The sequence below is a fragment of the Heterocephalus glaber genome, unplaced genomic scaffold (genome assembly GCF_053883595.1).
Source record: "Heterocephalus glaber isolate CG9 unplaced genomic scaffold, H.glaber_assembly_v1.0 deba00000818, whole genome shotgun sequence".
Classification (NCBI taxonomy): Eukaryota; Metazoa; Chordata; class Mammalia; order Rodentia; family Bathyergidae; genus Heterocephalus; species Heterocephalus glaber.
The window spans coordinates 18,079,483-18,099,784 of record NW_028258164.1 but is presented as its reverse complement, the minus strand read 5'-3'; the positions used below and the strand labels follow the sequence as shown (position 1 = coordinate 18,099,784).

The window sequence follows — 20,302 nt, the reverse complement described above, 5'->3', positions numbered from 1 at the left end:
ATTGCATTCTTTCATTATTTTTGCTCGTTTTTTGCCACTCATGATCCATAAATTGTTGGAAATGAGTGATTAAGGAAGTGCTGCTTAGTGTTAGTGGCACATGCGCATATTTGGCATGGTTCTGCTGGGTGAGAGGAAATCACAGAGAAGAGGAAGGCTCCTGCTGGGAACTCTGCAAGGAAATTTAACTTGGGCATGTTTTGATCATGGTGTTTATTACAGAAAATGAAGTCATATCTCACTAACCATTGTTACGTGTTAATTTGATTCTCCCAACATGTGTAAGAAGAAAACAGAGTAGTGTATTTGTGCTCCCCAGTTGGGAGCACTAGTTTCTTAGAAATAGCATAGATAAGATTGGTTATTTTCAAAACATCTCTCGCTGGCGAGAAACTTCTGGCACAAGCTTCCTTAGGAGTGGTCCTGCCGCAGTGTCCCTGTGGCTGGGCCCTCTCACCTGGATGAAAGGTGTGGTCATGTCCTTGTGGCTGGACCTTTGAGACCTAGAGGCTCAGGACAGCATGTAGGAGCTCCGAGGAAATGAGCATGATCTTGAGGAAAAGAACAATATACTTATTTTATCTAAAAATGATGTGAATTTAAAAAGATTTTGAATTAACAGTCATGTAGTTCCTGAAATGACAATTGTGTCACTCTTCTCGGTGTAGTTGCATGTAGAAGAAATAGCTGTAGCGTCAGCCTTTTAGTCTCTAGTGTTGTTGAGTGGCAGCTGTTTTTTTAAATCATCACTCAGTTTTCACAGACTTTGTGCTATTACAGTACTTTGAGTCAGACCATTACTTTCATCTTTGTCTGTATCCATCAAAAAATGAGGGCTTTCTACATTTAAGGCTAGGTTGTCTGTTTGCATAATAGTGTAGTGGCAAAAAAATGTGAGTTTTGGTTTCCAGAATAGCTGGGCTCAAGTGCAGACTCCTGTCCTTACTGCCTGGGACCTTGGACATATTTTTTTGGGCCCACATCTCTAAGGTGGGGTGGCAGTCTCTGTCACTAGGCTTACTGTGGTGCTTACTGCTCTCACTTAATGTGCTGATAAAGTGCTCAAGATGGGATAAGCAGGAGTTATCCCTAGGTGCTCAGTGTCAAGGATGGGAAAGTTGTTAATGAAGTGTCAGGAGAGTTTGCGTAGGGTTATCATTTTATATCACAGCGCAGTGACATAAGGCATTACATGCATTGACGTGGTCAGCTTTTGTTTATGTATCTTTTGAAATAAGATCTATTTTATCTTATAGCAGTACATGTTATAAAAAAATAGGCCTTGTGTTTAATAGGGAACTAAACTTGGAACTTTATTTTATATGATGATCAAATTACTAAAGCCTCATAATTGAGGCTTCTTTGTTAAAAGAAGAAAAGTTTTGTTATGGAAGAAATAAAAAGTCACCAGGTTCATATTTTAAAGTGATTATACTTTTAACTACACTGGCTCCAAATACTTCCAATATTCACGTAACAGTTTTATAGATATAATTAGTCATGACTAATGACTCTTTTCCCAAACTTTTTAAAGGAGAATTGAAAACTACCCACCCTTGATTGGAATGAGCTTTATTTGAAAGTAAAATTAGATGTCACATTTAATACGCCAGACTTTGTAAGGAATTATGATATCATATGCTTGTCAGATAGGTGCTCACCAATGAGGGTACAGTTTGGATTGCTAAAATCTTATTTATTTGGCATTTAAGCTCAATTTATTTGTCTATAAAATCATTTATTCAGCCTATCACACTGGTAACCTTTGATCTCTGTGAAATGGTTGCCAATGTATAGCTGAAACTTGGCACAATTTATTAATTTATAATTCATTTATTTGGTTCATTGGTATGGCAGAAGTAGAGTTATATATTTAGACACAAACACAGTAAGATTGATAGCTTGACTTAGATAATATTTTAAGTTGTATAATATTTTAGGTTTGTTATATCTACTTTTCTTAGAACTTAGTCACTGCCTGTAATGTACTTTCAATTAAAGAAAGGAAATTCTCATCTAGAAAGACAGGGTTGTATTATTCTGGAGTCATGCAATTTTTTTTTTTTTTTTGGTACCAGGGTTCGAACTTGGGACCTTGCGCTTGTGAGGCAGGTGGTAGAACCACTGAGCTAAATCCCCAGCCCTGGAGTGATGAAATTTTAAAGTACCTGAAATGTTAAAATCATATATATATTTAAATGTATCTTATAGTGATTAAAAATATTAGGCAAAGACTGAAAAAAATGAGAATATGCTAATAATAAAAAAAATAAAATATATTGATTAGTTTTATGGGAATTATCTCCTGTTGTTCTTGGACTACAGAAATAGAAATATTCATTTTATTTATTTATTTCTTTTTTTGGTACCAGGGGTCGAACTCAGAACCTTGTGCTTATGAGGCAGGCGGTGGAACCACTGAGCTAAATCCCTGGCCCCAGAAAAAGAAATATTGAATTGTTTCTTAATGCTGAGTTTATTAAACCTTATTTTAGGATTACTTCTCATTAGGATTACCTAATATTTAATATGAATTATACATTAATGAATTTTTTTATCATTACATGCTTGCAGTACGTAATGTTTACATTCCTTGTGTGAAGTTGGTACATGTGCATAACACATCTTTCTTCATTCCCTTCTACTCCCTTTCCTCCCCTTTCTTTCCCCTTCCCTTTATCTCTCGATGCCTTTCCCATTTGAGAAAGATCTGTCTCCCTACTTCCCATTATCTTTTATTTATACTTTAGGTTTCTCATATAAGAGAAACCATATGATGTTGAAGCTTGTGTGTCTGATTTATTAATTTTTATAAGCAGTTGATTTTTTATTTTTTTATTTTTATTTTATTTTATTTTTTTGGTACTGGGGATCAAACTTGGGTCCTTGCGCTTGTGCAGCAGGCAGCGAAACCACTGAGCTAAATCCCCGGCCCAGCAGTTGATTTTTTAAAAAACCAGATTTATGAAGGGCTTAATTTTTTAAATTCTTTTTCGAGGTTTCAGAATGATTATTGTGTCTTAATTTGTATCCTCTTTTGAATCTATAGAATTCAAGTTATATTTCTGCTGTAGTTTTTTAAAGAAAAGATTTAATGAAATACAGCTTATGTTGTGATAACAACTTGCTGCATTAAATGACTTAAGATACTTTGATCTGGTATTCAGAATAAGGTTTTTCTTTGCTTTCTGCCATTGCATTGGTTAAGGCTTCCTAATTTCTCACTTGACTTTTTAAGCCAGTCTTGTTTTTCTGCATCCAGTTTAATTCCCATATAAAGTAACCTCTGCAGTGCCTTCTAGCTTTGTTTTCTTAGAAATATGGTGTTTCTATAAAATTTTTGATGACCTGTGATTGCCAACAAAATGTCTAAAACCTAAAGTATTACATATAAACCTTCTGGAAATTGCCTCCTGTCTATCTTTTGAGCCACGTTTTCCTGAGGCCCCCGTTTGTCCTGTGCCATGTCCCCATTGACACCCACCTCTCCCAGGACACACAGTCCCCTGTTGCAACTCTTTGTCTTCCTGCACCTTGTTCCCTCTGCCAGGAAACCATCCCTCACTTCCCTGCCTGCCAGATCCCATTCTGGACTGTTAGCCTCTGGGGCAACCCTGATGTCTCTCCAGTGGCTTTCTGTGATTGTGAATGCTTTGTCCTTGCACGGTAGGATGATGGTGTGATGCTGCCTGGTGTGTTTTAACAGGAGTACTTGGGCTAAACAGCAGTCCTTGTGCAGGGAAACAAGTGTGAAGGCTGAGTACTCTGTCAGGGAGAGGATCTGCACATGCTCCAGTCTGGTTCCACGTGGCTGGGGCTGTGGCTCCTGCAGTGTTTAAGGATGTGGTGTTTTAGAATCTCAGCACAGAAGAATTCTGTGAGATTGCATCGTGTTGGTGGAATTTGGGCTGCTAGTTCAGAAGTTTTATAGACTCCTGACCATCTTCAGCTGTGTTTGTGGGACTGAAACTCTTCCCAGTGCCAACACTGGCTTTTCAGCCAGCTGTGTAGTTCTAGTGTTTGATGTGTCTGGAAGGACATCAGGTGTGCTCTTTCCAGCAATTCCTAAGATGTTTGCCTAGTTGATGAGACTGGACCCAACCTCCCCCTGGCTCTCAGTTTCCTCCATCCCCTCTGCTCTCAGGGCCCTAATCTCCTGTCCATCTAGTGTTCCTTCCTTCCTGGGTGGCTTGCTGGGTCTATAGGCCTCAGAAATAAGAGCTTCTCTAACTCTGATATTGGTGCAAATTTTTATTATACAGTAGGTGAAAAGTTAAACTGTGAGAATGCTCTTAATACTGCTAACCTAAAATCTTACATGCGAAATCCAATTCTTACATCACCTAGGCACTAGATCTTTTTCCCTACATTCAGATATTACTACATACTCATATTTGTTTTATATATTTTAAAGCATTTTCAAGTATTTTATTTCATTTGCTATTTTAAGTATCTGAGAGGCAACCAAGAAATGAATTATTGCACAAATGTTGTAGATGATATCTTCAAGTCTTAGTTTTCTTACGAAATTTCCAGGGCATATAGTTATCATCAGAGTTGGCAGTAGAACCTAAAACATCTTTTACCCCATTGTGTTAATATTTATATCAAATAGTTCTCAGATCATCTAGAAATTACAGAAGGGTTCCTGCACTTTAGTTCTATTAGATACCTCATTATAAAGATATTTACGTTTTAAAAACATTAGGGTTACATATATTTATAAATGTCATATGATATATATTTTTTCCTTTAAAACACACCCCATTGTGAGCCTGTGCGTGTGTATTTGGTGGGTGTGGCAGGTGTTTTAGAGCCCAGGGAGTATGCTCCTGGTTCCAGAGCTTGACTGACTCAACTGAGCCTCATAGGACACAACAATGGCTTTAAGTATTATGTTTTCTTTTTTTAGGAATTACTAGTTGTTTATTGCTTAATACTCATAATGAATGATTGATTAAATACTATACGTATAAGGGACACTGATGTTTACAAGGTAATAAAGAGTAGGACATTTGTAATGAAACAGATAATGATTCTGTGTTCATCTTCAAGATCAGTGTTCTGTGTTTAACTGATCAAAACTTATATAAAGCACACCAAGGTGGCCCTAGAACTTCAAAAATTAATACCAAACAGAAAAGAGTATGAGTTATACCCAATTTATCTTTATTTATTGAAAATAGTTTGAACCTGTAATGTTCAAACATTGAAAAACATTTGCAAATAACTAATATTCTCTCATTTCAGCTTATAGAGATCAGATATGAAAATTATAAAATATAGATCAAGTTTTAAAAAGTTTGGAAGATTAGAGTTTTGATAGTACTGTAAGTCATAATGCAAAGAGACATTTTAGTCTTCATATTTTATGTAGCAAGGTTTGTTTGGGTCTGATTATGTGATGTTTGCTCTCAACTGATGAATTTTCTTCCATAGTTTAAAGGAAATTAAACAGCCTATGTCATTGTTAAATAGGACCAACTTAAAATTTAGCTCTATACAAGGATCATAGATCATGAAATGCATAGATAAGTTCTCAAGACAGCAAGAGAAAAACAGGAGCAGCAAAACCGTATAGGAAGTGAACAGGTGATGCAGAGGCCTCCTTGGTCTGGCCCAGGAGAGGTAACATGGGGCCTGCAGTTTTGAAGAAACTAGCTCAGTATGCCTGGAGCCCAGGTGTCAGCACGCAGGCCTTTGAAAAACTAGAGGTCTCATGGGTTTAAAGTGCACAGATGCCTTGCCCTGGCGGAGGAAGGCTGTCAGCCCAGCTCTGGGCAGCAGGAAGTCTCCCAAAGTGTTCCTCCATAGACCTTCACCTCCCAAGAGTTTGGGCTTCAGTATTTACCATCTGCGTTGTTAGAAATACCCAAGCTGAGGAATCACCATAAAAGTTACTGAAAAGTAAGTAGTACAGATCATTTCATCATTTTAACCCAATGTATAATATTATACTTTTAAGTATATTTTAACAATGGTTTATATAAACATAGGGCTGGCTTTAGAAAGTTGATTTAATGTAATTTAAGATTTGTAATATAGTTACATACACATTTGTGACATGTACTGTTTAATTAATCAGTTAACTATGTGAGAAAGCGTAGGAGTTGACAGAAGTGTATAAACCATCCCACACAAAACCTGATTTTATTTTCTCCTAGCTTTTCTACATTTTTATGCTTAACCTCTTTCTTTGTAATTTGATAGTTGGTTTAGCTTTTTTTTTTTTTCCTTTGAGACAGGGTCTCGCTACATAGTCCAGGCTGGCCTCGAATGCACTATGTAGCCCAGGCTGTCTTTGAACTCATGGTGACCCTCCTGCCTCAGCCTCCCAAGAGCTGAGATTACAGTTGGTTTAGCTTTTAAAGTGTTGTTATCCCTCCAAAGTGGGGATGAATAGAAGTCTGATCTATTTTAGCTACTTTTTCCATGAATTTTTTGTAAAAGATCTAATGTATATATATATTTTTGGTACCGGGGATTGAACTCAGAACCTTGTGCTTGCGAAGCAGGTGGTGGCACCACTGAGCTAAATCCTCGGCCCCAGAAAAATGTTTTTACATGACCTTCTTTGATGATGAAGTTGATGGGCTCTGTTCTACCTTGTTCTGGTAGGAGCAGTTGTGTGGAGGGGATAGGAAGAGGTGTGGGTTTGTGTGCAGTGTGGTACCTGCACATGTTGTAATGGAAGTCTGTATTTAAGAATGGAATTAAGAAGTCTGGTGTGTTATATGTGACATCAGGGTTAAAAGTAGTTTCTTAAGTTTGAAAACAAAAAATAAGCCAGTCACAAATAAGACAGATACTTATATGAGGCACGTAAAGCAGTCATAGTCACAGAAACAAGTAGAATGAAGATTTTTAGGTGCAGAAGGAAGGAGGAAATAGGGAATTGTTCACTGAATATAGAACAGTTTTGCAAGATGAAAAAGCTCTAGAAATCTGTGGCACAATATTGTGACTATAGTTAATACTACTGGACTGTTAAAAATGGTTAAGATGGCAAAATTCATGTTGTTTTTAACCATAATTTTTAAAATGAAAATGATGAAATTTAGAAATTTGAGTTAAAAATTTAAGACTCATCAAAAATTTATGAAATAAATTTTAAACATTGAGTTGTAAAAAAATTTACAACTCTTATCCAGTGAAAAGAAGTCATTTATTTAATTGGTTTTAAATCCAAAATGACACTATATTGGCTTGATTTAGGTTATCAAGTTTTTTACAAATGAAATATTTGATGCAATGAATAACTTTCTAAGATGTTATAATTTATCAAAATAGACGTAAGAAATAGAATCTGAATTTTTTTACAAATTATTGACATTGAGTCAGAATTTAAGTTTTCCTACAATACAGAAAGTCCACATAGTTTCTTGTACATATCTACCAGACTTCAAAGAACAGATAATTTTAATCTTATACAAATTGTCTCATACTTAATTCTGATACTGAAAACCTGTGAGAATAGTATGAGAAAGGAACACTATATATCTTTCTTATTTGTGAATACTTGTGAGTCAGAAAATGTTAAACTGAATCTAGCCGTGTACATAAAAATCATCAAAAATTATTTCAGACTTACAAGATTGGTTTAACACTAGAGAATCTGTGATTATAATTCAAATTAGAAAAGTAAATGATAAAAAGTGGGCTTTTCAAAAGAGACAAAATATATTCAGTAAAATCAATATCTAATCATGATTAAAAAGCAAAGTAGTAACGAAAGGGAATTTTCTTAACTTGATAATGCATATCTACCCTCAGTTAACAACTGACATAACACTGAATGATTAAATATTAAAAATATTCATTTTAAAGTTGGGATCTTATTTTAAATATATATATATTTTTGGTACTGGGGATCAAACTCAGGACCTTGTGCTTGTGAGGCAGGCATGGCGCCACTGAGCTAAATCCCCTTCCCTCATTTTAAATATTTTTATTTCTAATAATCATACTATGTTAGAACTCTAAGACAAAGGAAAAATTCAGACGAACAAGCAAAATAATCATTAAGAAGATCCTATAAAATCTAAAGGTCATTTATTATTTCAAATAAAATTGAACAAGAAAGTGGCATATAGGGTTAATATATAAAATCAATAAATATCAATAATAAAGAAAAATTTTAATTAAAAATACCTATAATACCTATTATAATAGCAAGACAGCCTCAGGTATGTTGAAATAAATCTTAACAAGTAATGCTTAAAACCTGTATAGAAACAAAAACATCTTGTTGAAAGATATTACAGATGACATATATGGGTGGATATTCTATATTAATGATTTTGAGTCTATACAATCTAATAAAAGTAGTAAGATTTTCTTACAGAATATGACAAGCAGTAAAAATTTTATGAAAGAGCAAAAAACCAAGAATTTATTAAAAGCAAGGGAATATTTTGAATAGACATTTCTTCAAGTAAAATATACAAATGGCCAATAAGTACACAAAAAGATGTTCAATATTACTAATTGCAGATCAATGCTATAATGAGATGCCACTTTACATTTAGTAGGATGGCTTCTAGCAGAAAAGCCCAGAAAGTAGTCATAATCAGTGGTGAGGATGTAGAGAAATGCAAATTCTTGTGCATCATTGATAAGAATGTAAAATGGTATAGCTGACATAGAAACAAATAGGGTGGTTCCTCAAAAGATGAAAAGTAGATTTACCACTTGATCCAGTGATTCCTCTTCTGGGTGAATGTGCAGAAGAGTTGAAAGCGGGGCCTCCAGCAGATGTTTGTATCCCTACTTTACAGCAATGTTATTTACATTAGTGAAGGAGTGGAAGCCATCAGCTGTCCGTGGGTGTAATAGTAGATGGAACAGCATGTGGTGCATTGGATGGAGGGGTATGGTTCAGTCTTAAGGAGGGAAATTCTGACACATGCTACAGTATGCTGAAGGTTAACCTTGAAAACCTTGTGCTGGGTGAAACAAGCCAGTCCCAAAGAACAGATACTGTATCGTTCCATCTAGATAAGGTATCTACAGCAGCCACACTCACAGAGGCAGGAAATAGAGTGGAGGTTGCCAGGGCTAAGAGAAGACAGAGTGGGGAGTTACTGTTTCACAACCTCCAGTTTCCACTGGTGAAGATAAAAAGAGTTCTGGAAATGGCACTACAAAGTATGAATGCACATACTGCTGCTGAACCTGTGCCCTTAAACAAGGCCGGGCTGGGAATTTAGCTTAGTGGCACTGTGTCTGCCTCACAAGCGCAAGTTCCTGAGTTTGATCCCTGGTACCAAAAAAAAAAAAAGGGTAAAATGGGGGATTTTGTTAGGTGTATTTTACCTCAATTAAAAAAAAGTAAAGATGAACATGGTAGTGTTTGTGGTTACTTTGGAGTAGGTTGGTGCAGAAAGTTGGTGTCTCTGGGAGGGCCACATGGATGCTACAATGGTCATAGTAATCTTTCAGGTTGGGTGGTATATCAACAGATATCTAATAGACACAGTTAATAGACAAAGCTAACATATACTTCTTATTGTTTAAACACAGAAAAGAAAAAGGTGATTCATTTCTTAGGGATTGGCTTACATTAACCAAACAAAGGCTAATAACACACAACACAATGTACCAATTGATTGATTATGGAAAAATGTGAAAAAACTGGAAAATATGAAACGTACCTACCTGCGTATACATATGCACACCACCCAAAGTCACTGGCATTTATAGAGAGATTTAGGAAATGTGAAAGTCAGGGAGAGATGGGCCTAGCAGGGCTGCCCTCAGGCCGGTTTGGAGTTAAACTGTGTGTGCATATGTCTTCTTCTGTTCCCTGCCTTGCAGGATAGCTCTTCCTTGTATTTTGAAATTACTAGTACTTTTTTTTTTGGTCCTGGGAATCGAAATCAGTTCCTTGAGCTTTCGAGGCAGATATGGTGCCACTGAACTAAATCCCTGGTCCGCTAGTACTTTTGTATAAATATATTCAGCACATAAGCACTGTGACACTTTATGTTGTCATGTGGCATTGTTTTATATTCTAAACCTTAATATTTTTCTGCTTTGCTGTAAAAATGTGATATTTGCCTCTCTTACAGGAGTGTAGGATGTCGGGCGAACCATGTGTAAATGGATCACCATGGAAGCATACCAGCTTCTTGGTAGAATGTTTGTCAATGCATTGCAATTTTCACCTCACTGACGTGCAGTGTAGAGCAGTTACATGTGGCACTGCGCAGCAGAGTCCAGGCAAGAAGCAACGATGACATGTCAGTGGTTAGAGTGCCTGCTCAGTATTTCTAAAATAAAAATCTGTGTTTCTACATAGGCTTAGTCTTCACTAGCCTGTTATAATTTTAAAAACTACTTTTTGGACATCAAGTTTCAGACAGTTCCCAAAAGCCCCACTGTATAGTTCCTGTATTATAACTCAGCACCATCGTACTGTGTAGCTCAGATAGCCTGACACATAAAGTGTGTGTGTTGTGTTTGGGAAGCCCTGCTGGTTAGTGCATACTCCTCAGGGCCTGATGGGGACTGGGGAAGACAGCTGGAAGTGTAGCATATCCTGCCAGAGCACCCTCCTCTTATTGCCTTATTTATAGGCACACCCCAAAATGTTTAATGTGTAATAAAAGGACTATTGCTTGGAAAAAGAGAAAGGAAGGAGGAGAGGGAGAAATCACTATTGAAAGGTGGCAGTCGTGTTTTGGTATCCTGAATAGTTTGGAAGCTTTGAAGTGGAGGATAAAGGGTTCTGCACTAAAGTAGTAGTGTGCCTGGCCACAGCATGTTTGGTCATAGCGTGTTCTATGACTGCTTCTGTTTCTTCTCCTCGAATAATGGCTGACTCCCAGTAGAGCTATGTGTTAAGATGCAAACCTGCTTCCTTGTCTCCCGGGAAACACCTAGGTGAGCTGGTACTCACATCTCTGGAAGTATTTGAAGCCTGCCAAGGGCAGCCCTGTGGTAAGACTGTGACACTGGTAAGAAAATGCCACTTCCCCTCTGAGGCCATTGTAGGGGCTGGGAACACTTCTCTGCAGACATTTCTGTTCTGTATTAGATTTGCTGAACTGAGATGCTATAATTAAGTATGCTCTATCCCTGAAATTCAGATGTTGGAAAAGAATAGACCAAAACTGAAGTGATTACATGTGTTGGGTTTTATTAACTTCCATCTTTAAACTATTGTAATGTGGAATGTAAGGTTACATGATGTATGAGAAACATAAATATACTTTTTGTTTTCTTTTTTTGTTTTTTTGGTACCGGCGATCAAACTCGGGTCCTTGCGCTTGCACAGCAGGCGGTGAAACCACTAAGCTAAATCCCCAGCCCATAGATATACTTTTTGTTGTGTTAGGTGTTGCAAGTACAAAATATCAGTATAAATCTTTACATTTAGGTATAGAAAAAGTCACCTGGTGACTTTTGGGACTAGAAGGCAATTTCTCTTTTTGCCATGCCAGGCAAATTTTTTCAAATTTAAAAGTCTGGCCTCTAGTTTGGCCCTGAGGTCAGAATTTATTTTATATTTAGAATATGTATAATGATTCTTTATTATATTTTCCAGCCTCATGAATTAATGAAAATTATATATCATATAAGAAAAGGAGAAACCTAAAATATAAATAAAATAAAAATATGAGTAAAATAAAGGAGAGTATAAAGTAAGGGAGACTTGGAGAAGGGCATTGAAGGGGACTGGGAAAAGGGATTGAGGTGATCAGGATACATTATACACATTACCAGTTCCTTCCAACAAACACCACTCTCCTGTATTGCAAACATACACTAATAAGAGGAACGAAAGAAATGATGTGTAATTGATAGCTGGCCGTAGCGTTTGTGATGTTGGATTACAGGGGATGATTCTTCATTTGCACACTAGAGGGCTCCAGAGGCTGAGAGGAGCTCCATGGAGTGAGCCCTGCTGGGAAGAGCACCGTGTGCTTTTGCCCCACGGAGAGTCCTCAGAATCACAGAGAAGTTCATGAATCAACTTTCTTTGAGGAAGGTGTTAGGAAAGTAATCAGCTGTTAAAACGGTTCTGTAAAATATTTTTGTGAAGAAGATTTTTGTACTTTATTTCAAGCTTAAAACATTTTTATAATTTTGAAACCTAAACATTATAAACTGTAAGCATTTAGTGTTTTTCTAAAAAGTGTAAATTTAGATGTGATGTTTATAATATAAATTTAATAAATATAAATTTTCTTTCCTACCAATTATTTTGTGCTTTCGTATAGACAGAAGTCTAATTGTTTATGAAAGAAAATCTTAAAATTATATGTCCGTTACATGTTTCAGGGAATCCGAGCCCGTGTTTTGGAGACGCTGGTCATGCTGCTGCTTCTTGCGTTACTGATTCTCGGCATAGTGTGGGTGGCTTCGGCGCTGATTGACAATGACGCAGCTAGCATGGAGTCTTTATATGGTATAGATGTCCTTGCTGTAACTAGCGTCTGTCCTGGATAGGATGGGGTATAGTGACCTAGGACTTTTAAATCTTGGTATACTTAACCCTTAATGTTAATTTGTAGAATTGAGAAGTCTTTCGATATATTCAGAAAAGAAAATTAATGTTTATTTGTTTCATATATGCAGAAGAACAAAGCATATCAGATTTTTTTTTTGATTAATTGGTTTCTTCTTTAAAAATTCCATGGAGGTTTCTTTCCTACTTCTAAACAGGGTTTTGCAAAAGGTTTATTTTCTGTTTTCCTATTTTAGATCTTTTTATTCTATAATTTAGAAATTATGTATGGTTTAATACACTCAAAATATGCAGTTATAGCATTTATTATACATTTAATATACAGTAATTTGAACTTATTAAAATGTATTTATATTTTTATAGATCTCTGGGAGTTCTATCTACCCTATTTGTATTCCTGTATATCATTGATGGGATGTTTGTTACTTCTCTGTAAGTATTTTTCTGACTCATATTGATAGGAAAGTAGAATTGTGCTGTATTCTGGAAATTTATGGGAAAGTTTCCTGGTGAGATTTCTTAACAACTTGGAGATTGTTTTGAGTTTGCACTAAAGTATTTTATTATTCAAGATAAATTTTGATAAATTGAAGCCTTGAATTAATAAGGGATTTTTGTTGTTCTCCAAGGAAAGTCTTTTCCACTGGGTTGGAGAGACACATCCCCCATGCTCATACACATGCATACACTAAACGTACATACCTATATACACATGCCGTACATCCCACCCTGCTTCCATCACAACACTCAAGTCTGCTTTTAAGTGGAAATGATTGACTTCTATATGATGATTATGTGGCTTTATTTGAAAACTTGCTTTGTCTTACTTGAGGCATCACATCCTGTCTCAGGGATGTTGTAAGGTGTGAAACATAGTTCCAAGGACTTAAGACTGTATGTATCTATTCTGATTCTCAGTTTAGTACAGTCTGTTCTTTTTCTTTTAAGCAAAAATACTTATTGCTACTCAGCTGCTAGAATCTTGACTATTTTAAGCCTTATTTCGTCTGCACATATCTTTCGTTAAATGTGGTAATGCCCAGCCTCCTCACACTGCCCTTCTAGTTTCTCTGTTGATAAAGCTGAAGAACCCTCTGACCAAAGCCCTGGGAGCCTCTAACGGGGAGACTGAATGCACTTAAGACTGTGATGCTTGGGCTACCATATTTCTCTGTGGGCTGATAGTTTTTCTACCTGAGCTCTGAGGTCCAGTCTGCTCTTATTCCTGCAGTGTGCACACCAGTGGGCCTCTCCCGCATGTTCACAGTCATGGGTCAGTTGCTAGTGAAGCCAACAGTAAGTATTTCATTATAAATTATTTTGTTGATTAAATACATGTGTTTACATTTAAACATCTCTTAGATGTGAGCTAACATTTAGAAACAATATTTTTATACGTTTATTACTCAAATTGTTACCATTTTTTAAAAAGTCCCTTATATCTTTGGAAACCAAATATTTTTGCTTTTAAAATACTATAGGCATTTGGATAAAAATTTGTCTAGCCAATTTTAAGGTAAAATTTGCTCTTATCTACAGGTATTTTAGATATTCATTACCTTATGTCAAATAATAATTTACCATATATATGCTTTGATTTATAGAGCAGGTGTATTCCTAAAAAATATGTATATTATATCTTCATTCATTGAATTATACTTTGCCTTTTATCTCAGAAATACTATTTATTTTAAAATGATTTTCACCTAGTACTAATTCTAATGACTATTCCTAAATTTCTTTGGTCTTTATGTTGTTATTTTTTTTGTTATTTAATAATATGAAAATAACTGCTTAGCTGTACCTAGGGCATTTGTTATTTAAATTCTTTCCTGGATCCTCCTTCCTACAGACTCAAGTCTGAGCTACTTTCCCACTATAGGCTTTCATAGCCTGTGCTGTGCAGACTCGCACCTGTCCCCTGCACTGACCCCCACCTGTCATGGCTGTGCTTCCTCTCTCTGGGCAGCCTCTACCCCTCCAGGCCTCTTCCCTGCCCAGCCCCAGTAGCCTCTGTAGCTGCTGAGTGTCTGGAGCCCTGTCTCCTCTCTCTAGGCACATATGATCAGACACTTCCTGCACTACTCTTCCCTCCCCTTAGCTTCTATCCTTTATTCCCAAGTCATTTGGGTGTTGGGGTTGGGTTCCCTCTGTGGTGATTCATAAGGGAAAACACTGAGGAGTGTTAACATCAGATAATTTTTTAGTAAATACTTGTTTGATTTTGAAAGTTATGGTTTCTTCTTTGTTTTTGGTACCGGGGATCGAACTTGGGTCCTTGTGCTTGCAAGGCAAGCAGCAGAACCACTAAGCTACATCCCTGGCCCCCCGTTTTTTTTCTAAGTTCTTTTATTGGTACATTTCAGGTATACAGTAAGTTTACATTTACCATTGGGTGTTTGTACCTGTACATGATGTATATCTTGGTTCTTATTTTTTCCCCATTCCCTGTGCGCCCTTCATCCCTTCCACCCTTCCCTATTTACATAGACATCATTTCCATTTTTTTTCTTTTCTCATAATTTTTCCTTTCCCTTCTTTCCTTTCCCCTTCCCCTCCCTTCACCCCTACCTCTTTGCCCGTGCCTTCTTTTTAAAATAAAACCTGCTATCTTACTTGCTCAGTAAATGAATGCACAGTCAAATACAACACGATGCATGCGTCAAGCCTTGAAATTCACATCCCTCTTAAAGAGGTTTTATAAAGCTATGTTTTAATTTCTTCTTACTTTTTTGGTTTTTTGATCTCTTTCTCCATGTCCATTTCCTATAGAGATATTTATGGGTCTGTTTGTGCTCTAACATTGAGTAACTACTCTGCTCTGGACCATCTCTCCACTTGCCCCTCAACGTCTAGTTCTAATGAGGAAGAGACCATGGAAGTAACTTATGGCATGTTGAGTGCTGCTGGTGCTCCATGGAGCTGTAGACTCAATCTCTGTGATACCAAACTGTGTATTGATCTCTGCTCCCCAGGCTCATTTTTCTCCCACCTGTATCTCTTACAGTATCTGCAAAACTCTTAGTTATTTTTGCCTCTTTTCCTGTCCTTCCATCCAGTCCCAATGGTCAGTGATTGATTATATACTACATGTAGTGATAAACTCTGTATTTGGCACCCAGAATTTAATTTCATCTTAATGACAAACCCCTGGTCATGTTCTCATTTGATGGCGAATTCACTTCAGGTCAGGAGGTTGAGTAGCGTGTCCTGATTTCACAGGATATGATGGGGCAGGTCTGAACCCTGAGGCTGGCTTCAGAGGCCAGCTGTGGAGCACTGCTCTATTCCTCTGTGAGCCCCAGAGCAATACAGCTGCTTTCTTGCTGAGGGGTCCTTGCATGTCTGTGTTCTCATCTGGCTTCCTCTGCTTGCATTGCCTGCCCTCCTGTTGGTAATTCAGGCTCTCAGGTGAGGTGCTACAACCATTAGGAACACTGGCCAGACTTTTCTCTCTCCTACTGGAAATAACTTTCTGCCTCTGACATTCTGTAACATTTTTAGACTCAACTTAGACATTAATTTTAATCCTGTGGTTATTTTTTAATTCATCTTCTCTCTTCTGGTACCATTTGAGGTCAGGACTGTGTGTTACCTGCATGTAAGCCCTCATTGGCCTATAGTAGTTATAAACATAGGCCTTTGGGAAACTTCTGTTTCTTGGAATACAAAATGGTGATGACAGTCTGTTTCTCATAGAATTGTTGTAGAAAGCAAGGAGAGTGATGTTCATAGGCACTTGACGCACATCCCTGTGCAGGTCTCAAGTTGTGAGTTGTCTGTGGTCATAAGTAATTATTTGATAATTTGCACAGTAACATAAAAATTCATTTGACGGGTAAAAATAGTTCTCATCTAAACAATAGAAATAGTGAGAAGCATGGTTAAAAAGAAGCTTCCTACTCACGCGTAGGGACACTCTCAAGGGTTCCTACTCTTAATCGTCGTCCAGTCAATCCTGTCAGTGGGTTACCTTCTCCCCTCTCAGGACCGTCACGTGTACTGGCTGGCATGTGGCACTTGTCTTGTCCCTGGAGAGGCCTCACTGGAAGGGCAGGGTCTCCCCTTCTCCTTTCCTTCTCCTCCCTTGTCCCTCATGGGATGAGGATTCTTTGTTACGCATTTGTTTATATTAATTTATCCTTACTATTTGTTCTCCTCTCTCAGGTTTAGGCTTCCCAAGGGTAGAGATAGTATGTCTGCCAGTGATTAGTTGAGTGCTGGGCTACAGGGAACCTCAGGTATTGTTGAAAGATTGAGAATTTTGGGGAAAAAAAAAAGGGATTGGGAATTTTTGGATTGCTTGACATAAATTTCACATGAACTATGTAAATTTGAGGCCTGGAAAAGGACTGCATAATTTGAAACTGTCTCATCAGGCCGTAGAAAGGCACACAGATATGTTTTGTTGAGAATAAGTTGTTGGGGTTTGAATGATAGAGAACATTGAAATCAGTTCTTGGCTTCTTTAACATTTTCCCCAGAGCTGAGGAGAAAGAGAAAAGGCGGGGAGGAGGGAGAGAGAGACAGAGAGAGAGACAACTCATAGAGACACAGCTGTATTAACAAAGCTAGAATTGAACACATTTTAGGTTTTATCAATTTTGAAGACAGTGTAGATAATATTCCATACAACTAGTGATTTTTAGTGACTTGTTTTCCATACTGCTAAATGACTTGGTAATGAATGGTTTATATGTAAACACACCATTTCAGCAGGGTTCTGTTGGGTGACTTTTTGGGTTTTTATTCTTCTTCTTATTATTTTTTGGTTCTCAATCTATTTACTTTTAAAATTATAACACTGAACAAATATTAATTGCACACATTAATAGGGGTCATTGTGACATTTCTCTACCTGCGTGTGTCCTGCATTAGTCATGTCCACACTAAATGGTTTTTAGGGTTCCATTTGTGGAATATCTCTAGTATATAATGATGAAGGTTCTGCATGTCACTGATGTACTTTGTTTCTTGCTTTAGTTATTATGTAAGTAACCATAAATGGGAGAACAAATGTTGGGCTAGATTAGATGATCTATTACTTTTAGCTCTAAAATAATGGCCTGGGCATAAAGATATATTTTCTTTTTTTTAGCTTTTTGGCTATTTAAAATTTATATATTTAGGGCTGGGGATTTAGCTCAGTGGTTCTGCTGCCTGCTCCACAAGGGCAAGGGCCCGAGTTCCATCCCCATTACCAAAAAACAAAACAAAAACAACAACAACAAAAAACCCCACAGCAATAAAATTTATATATTTGTTTGCCATTGAGAAATCTGCAGAATTCTTTATTTTAATCCTTTAAACTTAAAAAATATCCTGTTTATCTGGTACTGCACACCTGTAAAACCAGCACGCTGGGAGACTGAAGCAAGAGGATCACAAGTTTGAGCTCAGCCTCAGCAACTTAGTGAGATTCTGTCTGAGGGACTGGGGAGGTAGTTCAGTGCAAAAGCCCTGGACTCAGTCACCAGTACTGCCCCCCACCAAGCCTCTAATTTAAATATATGTAGATTTTTGGGTAGTTAAGTTTCTTTGTTTTTTTTTTTGGTACCGGGGATCGAACTCGGGTCCTTGTGCTTGCGAGGCAGGCAGCAGAACCACTGAGCTAAATCCCCAGCCCAGGGTAGTCAAGTTTTGATGTGTTTAGTTATATAATTAAAATGTGAAAGTATTAAACATAAACTTGAAAATATACTTAATTTATGAAAAATAGTTTTGAGCATTTTTATTTTGGATTCTTAGTTATTTCAGTGAATACATTTTTATTTTTTTGGTACCAGGGATTGAACTCAGGACCTTGGGCTTGCAAGGCAGGTGCCGGAACCACTGAGCTAAATCCCCGGCCCAGTGAATACATTATTTAAAATAATAGACCAAGTAGCCTAAACATTTTCATAAACACAGACTTTGTAATGTTACATTATTGAATAGTTTTATCCTTAAATTTAGATTCTTGAAGACCTGGATGAGCAAATTTATATTATTACCCTAGAGGAAGAAGCACTCCAGAGACGGCTAAATGGTATGTGTTTATTTAGACCAGGATAATCACTTCTCGGCCTTTTGGCTAAGATCAAGTGTATTTAGACCAGGATTAAAAAAAAAACTCTTTTAATCAAAAGAGACAAATAATAGAAAGAGAAAAATACCTAAGCCTCCCAGAGGCTGAAGGATAACGAAGAACTTCCCTGTGAAGGGGGTTTGCTGAGAGGCTGCTGGGTTGAGCTGTGACCAGCAGGGCAGGGTCCCTCTGAGACACTGGCCACTGGGGGCCAGCAGACCTCCACTATCAGCTCTGCAGACACCTTGGAGGTGCAGGGGTGCAGGGCTGAGGTTCGTACTGCGTTTCCCTCCTGTTCAGGTATTTAAGGGAAAGTATAGCAGGTTTCTTTGACACAGAGGGTCCAAATGTTTCATTTAGTTTCATTTTGTTTTGGGGAATACTGTTAGCTATCAGCTTCTAACCAAGTAAACATGTCAAAGATTGTTTAAAGTTACTGAACATTTTGGGCCTTCAGTGAAGAAAAGAGTAATGACATAATTTAACGGAGAGATGACATACTATAGGTAAATTAATTTGCAGTGATTTTCACCCTGCACTCTTTTGTATAGTTTTTAACAAAAATATTGGAAAGGCACCATCCCTCACCAAAATCAAATTATTAGTAAGTAATTATATTTCAAAAATCATAACTTTAAGAGTAGGTATAGAATAGAAAGTTACTTTAAATATGGAATATTGAGAAGTAGGAAGAATTATATCTTTCCTTTAATTGCAAATAATAAATTTAAATCTTCAATCCAAAAGTATTGGTAAAATTTACAGCTTTGTTCTCAGATCAAAATATTCCAGTTTGTATCTATTCTAGAGAATTTTTAATGGCAACATCATCAAGATAAGCTTTTAGACTGGAACTACAAATACCTTTTATTCTTCTAACTCTATTAAAGCTGCTTTAACATTTAAGATCACTTAACTTCAGAATTGCAAACTTCAGTCAACAATGTCATCTTTATAAAATTTTATTAAAGTGGTAGATATTAAAATTAACTTTTCGAGCTTCTGCACTGCAAAAGAAACCACCAACAGAGCTAAGAGACAACCTACAATGTCGGAAATAATTTTTAGTAGCTGTACCTCAGACAAAGGACTACTATCTGGAATATATAAAGAACTCAAAAAAATCAGACTCCCCAAATTCAAAGATCCAATACAAAAATGGGCATCTGAAATGAACAGACATTTCTCACACAAAGAAATAAAAGCAGCAAATAAACATATGAAAAAATGTTCAGCATCACTGGTCATTCGAGAGATGGAGATGAAAACAACACTGAGATTCCACCTCACCCCAGAAAGAATGGCTGCTATCAAGAAATCAACCAATAACAAATGCTGGCGGGGGTGTGGGGAGAAAGGAACCTTTCTTCATTATTGGTGGGAGAGCAGACTTGTGCAACCACTGTGGAAATCAGTATGGAGATACCTCAAAGAACTAGGACTAGAGGTTCCATTTGACCCAGCTATTCCCGCGCTGGGTATCGTCCCAAAAGAATTAAAAGAATCATACCACAGTGATATATGTGCGCCTGTGTTTATAGCGGCATAGTTTGTAATAGCTAAAGCTTGGAAACAGCCCAAGCGCCCATCAGCTGGAAACTGGATAAAGAAGATGTGTTTTTTTTTTTTTTATATAAAATGGAGTACTACTCAGCCATAAAGAACAAGAAAACTAGAGACATTTATAGCTAAATGGGTGCATACTGAGGCCCTACTCTTAAGTGAAATAAATAGGACACACGTGTAAATACCGAATAGTTTCT

General features: G+C 37.1%; 1 protein-coding gene across 3 annotated transcripts in view; it reads left to right on the top strand.

The window, feature by feature from the left end:
* Positions 1–20,302, top strand: part of Lmbr1 (limb development membrane protein 1) — a 149,679-nt gene that overhangs the window by 76,568 nt on the left and 52,809 nt on the right. For all 3 annotated transcript variants that reach the window (XM_087207839.1, XM_087207840.1, XM_004860331.3), the window contains 4 exons: positions 12,286–12,412; positions 12,836–12,904; positions 13,704–13,768; positions 18,428–18,500. In XM_087207839.1, coding sequence (XP_087063965.1) covers positions 12,286–12,412; positions 12,836–12,904; positions 13,704–13,768; positions 18,428–18,500 — 334 coding nt within the window. The remainder of the gene's footprint in view (positions 1–12,285; positions 12,413–12,835; positions 12,905–13,703; positions 13,769–18,427; positions 18,501–20,302) is intronic.